Consider the following 16583-nt stretch of genomic DNA (forward strand, 5'->3'; position numbering starts at 1 on the left):
CTTTATCAGAAACCAAAGCAGTTAAAAGATAACATCTTGTGATTGCTGAAATGTACTCTTTGGTGACTTTAACTTGACAGTGCATAACATGTTGATTTTGGCCATGCCTTGTTACACACTCGGAGCACAATTGTGCTTTTGAATGAGAAAGTTTGGCTTTAATATGTCTGTTTTTACTGAGTATTTCCTGTACAACCCTTGCCATTACTGCTGAAGATCCCAAAGGGACATGCAGACATTCAAATTATCTTATTTTTTTCCACCTTGACTATATTTTTGCAGTTTCAGTGAATGACTTAAAGTACAATGCTTTTAAGATCATATCATGTATTGATAGAAAATTAGCTGATTGAGTTACGGCTTCATCAGGAAGAGTAAAGGATCAAAAGTATGAAGCACAGAAGGGTCAACATAAGGTCAGCTAGTCAAAATGAGCATCAAAACCACAGTAAAGAGAAATGGAATTCAAGATAAAGCCTTTCAGCCATTTTCAAATATGCAGAGATTTTAAAATGTCATAATTATTTATCCCCCCAATAATAAATGATCACCAGGTGTCATAAAAAGTATTATGCATTTAAGATCTATGTGAAAGTTGTCCAGACAAAATGGCAACATGAGGGGACAAAGAAGGTGTAAAGGTTTGCAAAAGATTGAACTGAAGTCTTTTCAACATCTATCAAAACAGACAACTCAATAATTACTTCATCTCATCCTTTAAAATACCGGTAGGAGTCTCAAATTTTATATTGCATTTAAAACTTATTCATTTTAATACATAGAGCTCATAATAACTTACACTTGCTTTATTAGACAGTCACATGCTGGCAACAAGGCTTGCTTTTCTATAAAAACAAATCTAGTGGCGTCTTCATATTGTCATACCCCCCCGAGCACAATGCATGTTTAAAAATTGTAAGATGGCTTTTCACAAAGTTTGTTTTGGACAGGCCAGCTTCCTAAACCCCAATCATGTCAAGGTTAACCATTGAGCTCCGAGACCAAGCAAGAAGTAGGAAGATTTCTTAAGAATAATAAAGTTAAAAGCAAAATTAAATGAGACTTTGCAAAAAAAAAAACACAAAAAACAAACAAACAGATGATGCAGAATGTTAGAATTTCAGCTTGTTAGCTTGTACACCTACAGAGTAAAAACTTCCACAATCTGTTCCTGGAAATATTTTCTGACCCAAATAGGAGTCATGTGTTTGCTGTCTGTGTAACACATAGTGACTGATGTTGCAGAAAAATCAACTAATTCCATCTCAGGCTGAACATAACCAGGAGAATCCCTTTACTAAGACTTTTCACAAGGGTGAAGAAAGTCAACAGTATACATATTTTTAGGGTTTCATTTGCAAGTCTGATAAACTTTAGTTTTGCTGCCGAGTATTTTACAAAAAGACTGTCATTCAACCTCGAATTGCATTTTAAAATAAACTTTTAAATGTTTAGATGGCTTCTTGAAGGTTAGTTCTCAATTTTGGACACTGCAAATAACGACCAATCTTAATCACATCCTCTTACATCTTAATTTCATATGATTTTTATTTTTTAACCGTGTTTGAACCCAATTCATGTGAACTCATCTGAAACTATTCAAAACATAACTCCCATAGTTGTGTGCTATGCTGTATACCTACCCACAGAAAGCAACAAATCACTTAAAGCATATTTATGATGGAGAAAAAAGAGTTTCACTGGTAAAAATGAGATGTTAATCAAAAGGAGACTCAATGTGATTTCACTTGGCAAAGGGAGCAGATAGCTGATGTCAATAACAGAACACTGTGCAGACAATTTAGGCACAGTCAAACATTGATTTTCGTTATTTTGTCCTGAAGGATCTTGTGAAACCTCGTCCCAAATGAGTATTTAAGCTTACAGTACTTCAAGTATTTTACAGTTTAGTGCAACCTTTTGACAATTGGGAAAATGTTCCTGATTAGATTTTCCTCACAGGACATTCTGGACAACTAATGCCCTGACATCTATCTATTGAATTACCCCAAGCTGTGAACTTTAAATCTCTCACAAGCTGACAAAAAAAACCTAATATACTTACTTATGCAGAATACTAACATATCTAATGGAAATTATTTCAATTCTGCCATGCATTTCAAATTTGTTGGATTTTGCCACAAGCCTCACAATTAAGGGAAAGCTGCCAAATTGATGCAAGTCATTTAATGGAGCCATCGTAGTTGGCTTAGCGAATTAAGAAAAGCAGCTGGCAAATATATTCCAAATACTGTCACTTTAAGTGGGGTTTACTGGAGGCCAGCATGCAGACATGAATTATGTACACCACTGTACTCTGAGTCATAGTGCTGACAGCCTGGATGTAACAGCTAATGCAACACAGATGTGCCAGGCTGTTCAGAGACTGCATGGTGACAGAGTGAACAGGAATTCTTTCTGAAACCAGACCAGGTGCAGGATCTTGTGTAAGCCAATAACATTTCCCCCATGAGGGTTTCACTTTTAATTCTGACTGGGCTCCAACTCCAGTCATCAGCTTGGAGGAGCATAAAGGTAAAAGACAGTTAAAGTAAGGGATCAATAATGACTTATCACATTAGAAATTACCATGCCACTTGAATCTCTGCATCTCTTCTCCCAGCATTTCGCTGGCCTTCACCGTTAATCTCCTTTTTGCTGTTTTTGATGAGATGTAACACCGGTTCAATCTCCTTAAGCAGGTCATTGTTTTCTTCCAGCCCGTTGCACAGGAGAGCTCCGCGGCCACCATCCTGGCCCTGCATCCCTCCCCTCTGCAAGAGCGTTTGAGTGATGGAAGGAGAGGACAGGTTTTCAATGGCCCTCAGCTGGGGCTCCTTGTTGAGCTGCTGCCCGGGGCTGTACGCGCTGAGAGGAGACCACTGATCGAAGGACTTTGAGGGTGGGAAGGCAGGTCGGGTGATCCTCACCGTGCGTTGGCGGCCATCTCTGGTCAGGGTGGTCTCCAGGTGGGTGGTAAACCCTTCGGGTCCTCGGAGGATGAGCACGGCATGGCTCTCAGGCGACACATTTTTCAAAGTCTCCAACGCTCTCTCATATGAAAGGTCTACCAGGGGTTTGTTATTGACGGCTAGAACTATGTCGCCCACCTGCACCAGGCCACACTCTTCTGCTGCTCCGCCGCGAATCAAGTCTGACACAATGACAGGCGGCTTGGACACCCTCTGCTTCACCAGGAAGCCCAAACCACCAACCTTCCTCTTGAAAAGGCGCACTGAGATGATGTTGGGCTGCAGCTGGCAGACTGTGGGCTCCGACTCCTGCATTGTGCTTGTGTGTGTGTGTGACTGGTGTCTATGTGTTCACTTGCACTGTTTCCCCCAGGAATGTTTCTGAAAAGAGGAAACAGAAATGCTTTTAGTTAAGCTGATAAGTCAGTCAAATTGGTACAAAAGTTATTAAAGCCAGTAGCCAGAACTTTATGTGAAATCTCACTTTACATTTTCATCTAAAAAACAAGAAGCAAGGTGGGGGTCAGATGGTTTTTTGATTTTGCTTGGATAATTTACAATAAATAGAGAATTCACATACACATCGCTGATTACATCACATACATCACATCAGAACTGACTGGTTATTTTAAGCCATTTGTGTAATTTCCATTTTTGTCTTTATATAATTTAATTAAAATGTGTCATCAGAGAGACTTACACATTCTCTCCAGCTTCAGTAAAATATCTAAGAGATGTGCATAATGTGAGAAAATTGCACAAATTTCTGAAAATGATTTGTAAGAATGAGCAGGGCAGATTTATCAAAAATCTTTAGAAATCATCTCATGTGTCATATGTTGCATCAAGATGAGTTTCCAAGTCCAACAAGTACTAGACACAGCTGCAAAAAATTATTAATTTACAAAATATCTATTTAGTAACAAATAGGAGACTAAGCAACCAATTAGTAACATTGAATGGAATCACTTAATGCAATAAAATGCATTTTTATTACATTTTCTTGCAAAAGTTTCTCAATATTTAAAAGAAAAACATATTTAATATAGGACACTAGTTGTTTCTAATAAATTTTTCAACAACATTTTGGAGCTTTATTTGAAAAATTTCTAACTTGATTTTTATTTATTTTTATAAAATCTCCTCACTGTTGATCAGTGGTTGTCCAAACACACCACATACTAGAGTCCTAAACCAGTTGTTCCCATTTCAGTTCCTGGCCTAAATGCTAGTTAAAGGATACATTTAAAAATCTGATTATTGGGCAGTAACGCAGTAAATGACTTTGCCACTAAATCGATATGAACGTGAATGAACCTGCTACACCACTTAGAGTTTACTCAACCTTCAGAACTTAAAGGGAGGCCACATTTCATTTATCTGCTTCTCAGGTCTGGAACCAATTTCCAAAAACCTGTTACATGGAGCAACTGTAGGTTATCTAAAATAGGACTAAAAGCAGTAGAGTTGACTGAGTTTTCTCACATTCTGTAAAAGATTTAATGGATTCAGTTTTAGCTTTTTTGTCTAATGAGTGCAGCTAAGCTTCTGTTTTCCTGGTAACTAAAAGGTTCCATTTTGTTAATTTTCATTTTATTATAATTTTCCTTTCCTCTCTTCCTTTGTTTTCTGAAAAGCACTTTAAATTTGAATCCTGTTTATGAGGGCTGCAATGCAGGTGAGGCTCGTCTTTTAGAATCGTAAACGAGCCTCTCAACTGACCTAACCTCCACATAAGTATGTTACATATTTGTTTCTCTAGTATGCTCATTTAGTATGCTAAATGTGAAAAATCAATTCATTTTTAAATTGATGTGTAGCCTGCACACACTGTATAGATCCACACTGCTCAGACCATAGTAACAACAGATCTTTTATCTTTTTTTTTTTTCTCTGAATTGAGGAAAACACAAAACCCCCATCTTATTCATCAGGTCAGTATCAATAATGCAACATTCAAATCATATGTTGAACTGTGTCAATTTTATTGTGACGTTGCTCCAATATGCTGCAATGCCCCAGCAAATATCCCTGATTACTTTTTACCAAAACTTTATGTCTAAACAATTGTCCAAAGAAAATTACAGGAAAGTTTGCCAATTAGTTTGAAAACATAATAAAATGAAGAAGCAATAAATGTTTGTGCAAATCATCAGATTGAGCCGTAATCTTTTTGGTCTTTTTCCACATGTTTAGAAAAAGATCGTTTGTACTGAAAACAAACTTGAAAAAAAGATTTGAATGAAGTAGGAAGGAAGGTAGCTGCTGTTTTTTTCCTGTTCCTTATTTGAAAGCGTTGCTGCCCTCTGTCCACAGGAATTGTAAGACGAATCCCCCTAAGTCACAACAGCTTAACAGACATTTACATTCACTTTTGGCTTCCAAGATCAGATGTGCACAAGTAACACCAGAATTCTTGTAGTGGATTTTCAGATTCAGCTAGCTCTGCATCTGCACAAGCAGCAGAAAAAAACAAAAAAACAAAAACAAAAAAACACAAAACAATGGAGACAACAAATGACATTTTCATAAGCGATCTAATAATTTTATGGGTCACATTAAAAATCAACTGTACTACAGTAAACGTTTCCATTTAAAACTATTGAAAATGTTTGAATAAAAAGTCAATCTGGACTTTAATTGTTGTGCATCCAGTGACAATGACATGAATTCAGCAGACTTGGATAAACGTTTCAACAGCGCCTGTTTTGTAAATACCTAAAGTAAAATATTAAAGGATTACATTGTGTATTGGAAATTAACTGCATATTCAGCTCTATCGCCCTTGTTTGTTCTTTTCTTTCTTCTTTTTAATGCAAAGCCACTTGAGCGAGTTGCGTTTTTTCATTGAAAATCTCGCATCTCACCGCGTGGGTGGCGTGCAAGGAATGTGCCGCGTGTCAGAGAAGCAGGAGAGCCACCGCTCTGCACGGGCTGTCGGCGCATGGAGGGCAGGCACTGTGCGCGCAGCGGGAATAATTCAGCACCAAGGTCAGAGTACAGCCTTTCCAGCAGTATTCCGTTCTCACGCCGCACTTTCAGATATTGCAGATGTGCCACAAACATTCTCAGTAAAGTTGGTTCTGACGTTTTTTCCCCCACATGCTTGTCATACAAAAAGTTCTGTACACACCAGTATATTCATGTAGACAAGTCGCACTTTTAGACAACCACAGATCAAAGAGCGGTGTCCTCAGTTCATGGCTTCAGAGTGGGGGGTGGGGTGGAAGTGGCACTCATTTATAATGAATACTGTGAACTCAGATTTGATTCTGGCTGGAATAACTTAATCTGGCGGCCCTTTAATTCTCCATATGTGTAGCTTACCCCCCACTGAGATAAGAAATAACCAGAGACGATGAGGAAATGGAAAAGGTGAATGTGCTCTGAATATCGGGATGAGGGACTTTTCTGGGAATATTGCTGTGTCCGGAAGGGTATGACTACAAAGGTATTAAAAAAAAGAACCCCATTACAATAGCAAGCAAATATTAATTAAGGACTACATAGCTTCTGACAACTGACAAGGCGCACAAATATGGAGTCACAAATTATTTAATTGCTACACTCACCAACATTATGAGTACAGACGACAACCCAAAGTCGTCTGTTATGTTAATTTCTCATTGGTTTCATAGCAACTGGAAATCATTTCATTTCCTTCCAAATCAGGGCATTTATTTGCTTTCATAGATTGAGAATTCATGAATAGAAGCAAATACCAGTTTTCTATAACATTTTTTTAAAGGAGTGCCGGCCAGCTCCTTCTGGAGCCACAAGGTCAACTATTCTCCGTTTCCCCTGAACTGAATTCTGTCAGTCGATGTGTGAATATGTGCTTTCAACATCTAATGTTATGGTCGCACATTGCAGAACGTGAAAAAAAAAGTGAATTAATTAGCGGGGTTTTTTTTTTCTTCTAATTGATTCATAGAAGGGATATGAATTTAACAAGTTAAACGGGGATCAAAGGCCGTTCTGCATAATTTCTAGCATTTTTGTTTAATTCGAGCATACATGAAAAGGGGCAAGTTGTTTTGGGTTCATGTTAAGACAGCAACGGAATGAACAATGCAAAGTTTCAAATGTGAACTTTTGGTTTCAGAAATCCATTTTTGTCGAATGTCTCACGCGTAAAATAACTCCTTGAATTTTATGCAAATATAATAATATATATATATATATATATATATATATATATATATATATATATATATATACACACTTCATATTGTTACCGACAACAATTACTCATGAGCACATAGATAAATGTCCAAATGGATTAAATTTTTCACAAATCATTTTTCACCTAAATAAAACGTCAAAATATATTTTTTTAATGTTTGGTTTTCAGTGCCGTCCTTTCTTGCATAAGAGGAAGAAAAACAAACAGGATTCACCCCATCAATCGCACATCTAGTGTCATTTTCATCAGCAACAAGTGAAGACACTTTTGCAGAATTTGAAAAACCACACAAATGTGCAAAAGGCTGTCAATTTGCATCGTTTATATCATTTCTAGATTACTTTCATCACTCCTCATGATCAGCATCGTCATATAACAGCGGAATGCGCAGCTTAGATAAACACGGACACTGGAGGAGAGAAACAGCGACAGCGGGCTGAGATATTTCAGCAGCAGGAACTTACCCCTGAGAACAAGGTCGCTGTGTCTCAACGACCTGCAGCAGTGAAGTTGGGATAAAACTCCTGCGCTCTGCTTCAGCAGCGGCTGCACAGTTCTCTCTCTCTCTCTCTCTGAACCAAAGCGTCTCCAAGTCGTGCCCTGCCTCTCTAGAGACGAGGCATGCTTTTGGCTCTCTGCGCGCAGGGGCGCTATTTAAATACCAAGCGACGGGAGCCTCTGTGACGAGGCTGGGAAGGAGCCGTGCGCGCGCATTAAAATTTACTGCAGGTGGATTAGGTAGCCGTCATCGTCAGTGAGTGCGCAACAGTCGTCTCAAGTCACTTTATTGGCTTCTGTGGCTTTGCAGGAACGCAGAGAAAGAATTCTGGCCAACAGAGTAAACAAGCATAGTGAACGTTTTCCAAAGCTCAAAACACTCAACTTACTTTACAAACTCGACATGTAAAATGGTCCATTTAATTTCAATCAACTAAATACTTTAGAACTCAGTTTACAACATTCCAGTGTTAAATAATAAATAAGAATAGGAGGAGGTAAATTGATTTATTTTTAAATACAAGATCTAAAGCATGGTGTGCTTATACATACTCTAAACTAAACTAACTACTGTGCAGCCAGTTTCTTTAAAAAAAAAATTCTTGCATCACATTATTGTTGTCGACAGACATATAAACAGAGTCAAAAGCATTTTCAAGATGAACAGAGGACAACATTCCACATGTTTAGCACCAGGATAGACTGAGGTATAAAAGCATTTCTCAGTTTAACCTTATTAAAACTGTGGAACTGTGCATTTTTATTCAGAAGATAAGAGTTTTTATTCTGATTCAGAGCAGGATCATAGGCAGTGTTTTTAGCTTGTAGCAGGATTTTTAGTACAACGATTCATAAAGTCTTCAAATTCTCAATTGATAAAGCCTCTGATTTTTCAGCAATGGACAGTCTTGCATACAAAGGTACAGATGGTAAATCATGACTCTTGCGTATTGATAAAACCAGAGCTCTTCCATTCAATTATAATGGGAACTTCAGGACAGTAAGATAGTCCAATAAAAATCTTTAAAAGGCTCTCAAAACTGAATGTTAACGATCTGGCTGGGTAACACTTTTTGAGTGGAGCAGCTTTAAGCTGCTCAACTTGTCTTGGACAAAAAAAAAAAAAAAAAAAAAAAAAACTGCACCAAAGCACATTGTATGCAAATCAAAAATGAATCTTATGACAGCTTCAGACTAGCCAAAACCTTCTGAAACATGGAAGAACCCGTTCTTCATGAAAACTAAAGAAACTTGTTGGTCTCATGATACTAGGTGTGACAGAACAATACTAATGCCATGAGGCGATTATGTCCTCAGTGGTGACTTCATGCTGTGTGCTCAGTGCAGAAAAAGAAAATGTTTGGAGTAGTCTGGAAGACAGATTCTGCTAAATGAAGGGAAAATCTGAAAGAGAAAACATTTTGTTTTAAATAAAAGTGACCTTGTTTTTAAACCTTCTTCCATATGGGCAAATCTGAGAAGAATAATACTTCTGAAAACAACCTGATCATTTTAATATTTTTCTTTAAGTTTATTTAATAACATTTGTTAGTCAAGTTATTTGGGTGTAACTTTACATTTTATAATTAAAATTTCAGTGGAGAAAATGCAGGAAGGTTAGAACAAGCTCAACTGCAATAAAACACACAACAATTTCGCAACTCACAGATTAGGTTTTTTTTTTTGTCTTTTTAATATAAACAGGCTAATGCAATTAGCTTTGACTTCATGTCTACAGTAGTTTGTGGTCTCCAGCTACATCATCATCACAGATAACATCTAATTTTCTTGAAATGCTAGAAGGAGCAAGAAGGCCTACAACCTCTGGATGGCAAACAGTTATTTTCATATTAAAAAAAATAAATAAATAAGGGGGTACTATTGTTTTTCTGAGGCAAATAGGACATCAGATCCCTGTGCACTCTGAGCACCGCTCTGAACAATTCAAGCTTCATTTTCTTAACAGTTCTCCTAAATACTATTTATGAAACAACAAAGTCCCCATTACACAATGTAAGAAACCTGGAAACTCAACCTCTGTAATTAAAAGTGTATTCTATGTGGTCTGACAACTCAAACTAAATGTATCCTCTAGTAACTTTCCATCATTCACCTTGAGTAAATCACACTTTACTCAGTTATTTAACAAGTTGAAAGGTCATTGTGTCATATTTTTGACTGTGCAACTTCTTTTGCACAAATATACAAAACTTTGAAAGGCTCTCAAAACAGAATTTAAGGCATCTGGGTGGGTCTGGTTGTGTGCCCAGGATAATTGAAGAAACCAAAGACTACAAGTCACAAGAGCAACTTTAGAAGTTGCTTTCAGATTACAGCTTATAAAAAAATATTTTTCTCCCTTCCTCCCTTACTAACTGAAACATACACCATTTAGTGGGGTTAATGAACTTGATACAGTGAGTTTTATAAGAGGAAGGTTCAGGTTTCAAAGCAGAACAAAACAAAAACATAGTATAGCTATTTGGTTTTTGTCCTATTCTACAGTAGAAGAAATACTTTTCTAGGAAAATGTCCTTGCATTTCTTTTATTGTTTTTTGCTCCTCTATTCTTATCTTCCCCTTTCTTTCTAACATTTTGCCACATCACCTTTGTGTGTGTCCATTGAAATAAACCTAAAGCAAGCAAGCAAAATAGCCAATACTATATGAGGCTCATGCTCTATTGGGCTTCTCCTTGGTACTCAGAAAGGTGATTCACTTACAAGACAGAACTAGTTCAAAGAGATGGATAAGGAAAACAAAGTAAAAGATGCCTTCCGATCAAAACTGATCAACTTACCGACAACAATTAACATAAAGTCAACAATTTACATTCCAAAGTAACAAGCAGACACTTAAGTTTTTGGTTTCATTTACAGATCTCGGAAACAATGGCATTTTTTTTTTCTCAGAAGAGGAAACCAACAAAAAAAAAATTCCGTTTGGTTGCATGTACTCAACCACTGCAAGCAAGAAGAACACTTGTTACAGTGTGACTCAATATTTTCTGTAATATCCACACAGAGGTGCTAGGCTATGAATAAATAGTTGGCAATTTTATATATGACTGGTCAGAAAAGAGTTGCAGTTCAAGTAACACTGACTGCAAAAAAAGCTATTGAAAAAACCCCAAAAATGATCAGCTTCTGATTTTGTACGACTGTTCACTCACAAATTTAAAACATTTTAGTTTAGTTTATTAGTTTTATTTTAAAAAGGTGACAGAGCGAACATTTTCAGAGTAAATTAAAATAATTTCCTTCAAGAATATTGTTTATAAACATGATGACAAGCAACACCTCAGAAACAGAGATAGTAAAAACATATTAGAATATACTTAAAGGATTTTTTTTTTTTTATAATCAGTCACACATATGCTCATTCATTACACACATACACCCACCTTCCATGGTCAGCCATGTCATTATGTCAATCACTTCCTGCTTGAGTGGGACCATCTGCCCTCTCATAAAGCCATACACCATGTGGATCACTGTGTAAAGCCCCTGCTTAACTATAGCATTTCCCAGAGTTAAAACTCCTGGTGAAAATTACATTTGTTTCCTTTTACTTTTCTGAAACATTTTTCTGATTTCCCCAAGACCGATCATTTTTCAAAATTCACATTAGGGAAAATTTAAGACTTAAAATTGTCTATACACAACTTCTTTGCAGTTTTAGCTGCTGTATGCATTTACTGCACAGCGAGAGCTTTCAAACAAGTTTATTCATTCAGATTTTAAAATGAAAAAAAAAAAAGTGCTTTAAGAAACCATAATACAGAGGTTAATTTAGCTAGGGATCAGATTGAATTTCTCAATCTTGAAGCAGATTTAGAAACTGTGTATCAAGCACAATTTCTAAGTTTGATCCAAGCAAACATATCTATATTCTGCTATGGAAAAATCTGTAAATACCACTATTTTTCAGACATGCTAATCTAATCAATTGCTTCTTTGGAAAACATCATGTTTTAACATCCACACCTGGACTGTACAGCTTAAAGAAGACTATGATTAACTGATGCACATAATAAAAAACAACTTAGACTCTCACAGAGTATAACTTAGTAGGCTTCAGACAATTCCTAATCATAGATGTGTGCAGAAACTAACTTGAACTGAGCCAGGTTAGGAGTAATTTATCATTACACAACAACAGCGAAAACCATGAATGGATGTCTGCTGTGCATACCTTCGAAGTGCTTTAATTGTATGCACACCCCAGGTGTGCTACATTGATCGATGAGTCCTGCACACCAGCCAAATGGTGAGGATGGACTATCTCCAAGACAAAAGGGGAGGGGCAGCACAGCTGATACACATTTTAGCAAAACAAGAAAAAAAAACAAAAAACTGCTGAACAATTCTCAGACTTTTGGGAAATGTTATTTTTAAATGTCCTGTGATATGTGGTTTTGTAGTTGTAGTAGTTTAGTAGTGCAAGTAGTTTTGAATAAAAGTATATACATATATTATTGTTTTTTTTCCTAAGTGGATGACTTATATTGACTAATATTTAGGGCATAAAAGGTTAAAATGTTCTCTTTTTCTGCATCATTTGCACATGATTTTTTTTTTGTAGCATTCGACTTGAAAATCCATGTGATCTAATGTCAAAGAAACACAATTATTCAATTGTGGTGTTACCATTAAATACAAAATAAAAATAAAACCACATGTGAATAAGCTTGCAGTAGTTCCAGAGACACAAGCTATCTGATAAATTTGGTGACTCTTCCAACATCAACTATTATCCATCTGCAATTTTGAACTATCATTCCCCTCGAGCTTTAGATGGGTAAAAATGATATAAAAAAAAGTTTATCATCTTAAGGCAAAAAAAAAAAAAAAAAAAAAAAAACCTTCCACTCTTGATACTTTGTCTGTGTGGCTTTCAGGGTTAAAATTACATTACAGACTGAATCTAGTTGCAGGACAGATGGTCTCTTAAATGTATATCTGCTTAATCGGACGGTTTACCTTCAAGCTGCTTTCCTAAAAACATACTGATAAACTGGCTGGAAAGAGCCAGCAGGGGCACACACAGTTCATAAGTCCTTAAGTCTGTGTATCAGTGGGGAGGAAAAAATGGGCTTGCTTTTAGAAAAACAAGATTTAGTAGTAAAAGTATGTTCCATTTTAAATTTAGAGGATCATTAAAGTACTGGAGACAGATGTACAGAACATATTAATCTTTTCACAGTTTCTTGCTCATCCAAGCACATGTAAAATCTAAATGCATGGCTGGCTCACACTACTTCATTAAGCAGTACAATTCTCCCCATTATCTGTTTTACTCTCACTATTTGCTTAATTTCTGCTGTGGCACTAAATGTGTGCAAGTGCAAACACAATTTTGCTCCCTTATGCCACAAAAACATCAAATTTATTGAAATAATCAAAGATAATGTTAATTTTGTCATGATGTTTGAGTTTGTTGATCAACCAAAATGCAGACAGTAGCTGGGAGAATGGATAGTGTTTAAGGCTTAATGAAAATGAAAATGAATTAGAATGAAGGAAGTCAGAGTAGAAGAAAAACAACAACCAGGAACAACAAGGAGGTAACAGGTTAGACAAGTTGCAAGCCACATAGAACACCAGAATTACACATTCATTTAACTAGTTCATTTAAAAGTGATTTTTTAATTGAGATTAAAAATGTATTAAGGTACACAATAATGACATGACAAATACAAATACATTGTGCTTACAATTATTACACAGAAAGTAGTCCTAGACCACTGAGCTCTCTTTTATGAAACCCACAGTCATGGCAGGTGAGTGTTGACATGAAGTTCTTCAACATGTTTCTACTTGTTAAAAATGAGTTGTTGAATTCCACACATCATCTCTACATCCAGTTCAACATATACTGGTTAAACGGGAAGAGACAATTACATAAAAGGGGAGAGCGAGTTTTCTTTGTCGATTCTCACCAGTCGGATTAACTTCATGTGGGTGGGACTGTAGTCAAAACACTCATTCAAACTTGTCTGTCCTCCAAAACAGTAGCTATACATACACTTTAAGTGTATGTATAGCTACTGTTCATTTGAAGATATGAAGATAACATTGATGAGGTAACAGTGTCACAAAAAAGTTTTCAGCCGAAAAAAAAAAAAGCCAAAACTATAAATGGAGGTGCTCTAACCAGGTTATGATTCTGTTGTTTCTCACAAAAGAACAATTTAAAAGAAATTTATAAACAGGGAACTTTTGAGTCAAGATTTACAAAGGAAATTTGTAAATTCCTTCACAAATTCAAGATTTACAAAGGAAATCTTGACTCAAGATTTTCTTTCTAAAATATTTGGTCAAGATTTTACAAACTGCTGAGTGATGCATTTCTTCTAAGTTTTAAAGAAAAAAACTAAAAAATTAAGCTGGTGAGTCCATAAAAGATCTGAAGATAAAGCTACAATTTATAAATGTTCTAAATCTTAAGATCTGTTGAAACATATGCAGAACATTTTTAATGAGGGTATTTAAGTTCTCTGAGAAACTCAGAAGCAAAAATAAATGAAAGTATACTCTTATTCCGATATATTTTAACTTTTTCATATAGTTAGTGATCAACTCTTGGCCTGAAAAGTAATTACTTTAATCCTTAATGAGATCAGGACCAAACATATCATGAAAGCTTAAATATGGTTTCTCAACTTTTGTCCTAGATCCACAAACATTGTTCTGCACCCAGGCTCTATCTTTACATTTCACTATCTGAGCTGTCTCATTCAAAAAGTAAATAGCACTAATAAAATAATAGAACAATGGAAATAAAACTGTCAAGTATACCATGTCTAAAAATGTATCTGCACTCTTTGTTAGTTAAGTAAGCTTTTCTGGTTCAAAGCAACCTTCTGCCAGGACCACAGCAAAAATTAGCTCCTGGCAGTGGCAATTTTTTTTTTTTTTTTCTTTTGAATTGGGGCTTGCCATTGCATACACAGGACAGTGGTTCACAAAGTATGGAGCACGCCCCCAATGGGGGTCGCAGTGCCATTGCATGGGGGGGAGGGTGTGTGGGAAGCGGTATGGATAAATTAAAAAAGTCACACACAAAAATGTTTCATTGTAAAGATGGTTTGTAGTGTGTTTTGTTGCAATCTGAAGTGTGTAGTGGACTTCAGTGGAGTTTGAAAACAAAATATGTGTATAGGTTTATGTCTGGTTAAATAATGTGTGTGCCCAGTTGATTCTTTTTTTCCTTTTTGGGGGGGATTTTATTGTAATCCGTAGGGTTCCCCAGAAAATCTTTGGGAACTGTTGACATAGGAGAAGCTTTGAAATGCCTTCAATGCTTTCAATACATTGACGACACCTATTGTGCCTGGAAGGCACCAACTGCCTTCCAGGCACCCATTGTTCTTCTGTCAGTAGAATGTCTCTATTTATTGACGCCTTCCATAGCAATGCATGGAATCTATGCATTACGTGCATGCCTACCATGCACATAATGCATGAAAGGATCCACGTAATGCATACCTTCTAGCCATTACAAGGAAGGCAGTGCATCGGGAGGGCATTCCCTATGCATTGCACATTTTTCTTCTGTCAGTAGATTATTTCTTTATTTATTCCACGCCATAACATTGCAAGCTACTTTTTAACTACATTAGCGGGAGACGCTGTTTGCTTTAACAGGTGCAAATATTCATTTGGAAGGCTTTACAAGTTTGGCAGACACACAATTGCAGCTCTTTTTTCAGTTTGTGCATGTTTAATCTCAGCCCTTTAAAGCTTTAGGTTATTGTTTGAGCTATTTATTCTTCAAATGAAGCCAACAAGTCACACTGACACATATTTAAATCATATGTTTTTTGGCCATTTTAGATTTCTGACAAAAGTTTTTTTTTTTTCTTGTTTTTTTGTGTTTTTGTCTTATTGTTTGTTTTGCAAAAGAAATATGCAGTTTGGCATTTAAATCATGTTGTGCCTTCTCAATATAAAAAATTGCTGCTCAGACATTGCCAGCTTTGATTAGCATTGCTGGAGAGGTCAAGATTAAGTGGGCAGCACAGGGAAAAGTGAGATAAGACTTAAAAGGTCTGAATATGTGCAAGATGGTGCCAGTAGTTCCCCACCGATCATAATTTTGGAGCGCTTTTATTTTTATGTGCTCCAAAACATAAAATTAGTGTGGATTTTCAAGCGCTGGGCGGAACCTAAAAACTCCTAAGAGCCGTGGGCCACAGGGAGGCAGAAACTCCCCTGGGTAATTTTATGCAGAATCTTTCACTTGAAAAGAAAACACCCACACTGTGTTGGAATTGAGATCATCTTGTAACCAGCAAATTGAGCAACTAAAAGGGTCAGTGCTGTAGAACGAAAGACCAAGGAATACAAAGAGCCACAGGCAACACTCAGCATAGAAATCAGCTGTCTTTGCACTTTGTGGAGGTCATCAGGCAAAACCATTATCTACACAGAAAATCTCTGCATTTTTGTTGCAGTTCTGATCACTTCCAAACTGTTGAGGGTGATAACGGTAGCCAAAGGTGTCAACACTGAAAAGCTTGTGGGTGGTGTGCAAAAGCCTGCATTAAATATTTGAGATGTGGGGAGATTTTTATCCAAACCATTTCTCATTTTACTCAAATCTTGCTTACATTTCCAAATATTTTAGAACAGATTAAATTAGTCCACAATTTTTGTGAAATTTACATTGAAGCTTATTTTTGTTTAATAACCATTTCATAAAGATTTTTAAAGTTTTTTGAGAACATTGTTCAGACCTCTTATCTACAAAATTGACATTGACAAAATTATATTTCTTAGCACATCTTTAATATTGCCTTGCAAACACATTAATATCATACAAAACATACTAATGGGACAGTGAAATGCACTATTCAGGCACATAGAGCCATTTTATAGTGCAATCAAGTAACTGTGTTACTTTCAGTTTAAGAAACTTGGTAT

At 36.4% G+C, this 16583-nt stretch overlaps 1 protein-coding gene across 2 annotated transcripts in view; it reads right to left on the reverse strand.

Moving 5' to 3' along the window:
* The window catches only part of nos1 (nitric oxide synthase 1 (neuronal)), a 55142-nt gene extending 47369 nt beyond the window's left edge, over window positions 1-7773 (reverse strand). For both annotated transcript variants that reach the window (XM_055039561.1, XM_055039560.1), the window contains exons 1-2: window positions 7623-7773; window positions 2590-3353 (exon numbers count right to left, since the gene is read on the reverse strand). In XM_055039561.1, the coding sequence (XP_054895536.1) occupies window positions 2590-3287 (698 nt within the window). In that variant the 5' untranslated portion in view covers window positions 3288-3353; window positions 7623-7773. The remainder of the gene's footprint in view (window positions 1-2589; window positions 3354-7622) is intronic.
* Window positions 7774-16583: the final 8810 nt, after the last annotated feature.

Source organism: Poeciliopsis prolifica, unplaced genomic scaffold, assembly GCF_027474105.1.
Source record: "Poeciliopsis prolifica strain line A6 unplaced genomic scaffold, Auburn_PproV2 SCAFFOLD014, whole genome shotgun sequence".
NCBI classification, from domain to species: Eukaryota; Metazoa; Chordata; class Actinopteri; order Cyprinodontiformes; family Poeciliidae; genus Poeciliopsis; species Poeciliopsis prolifica.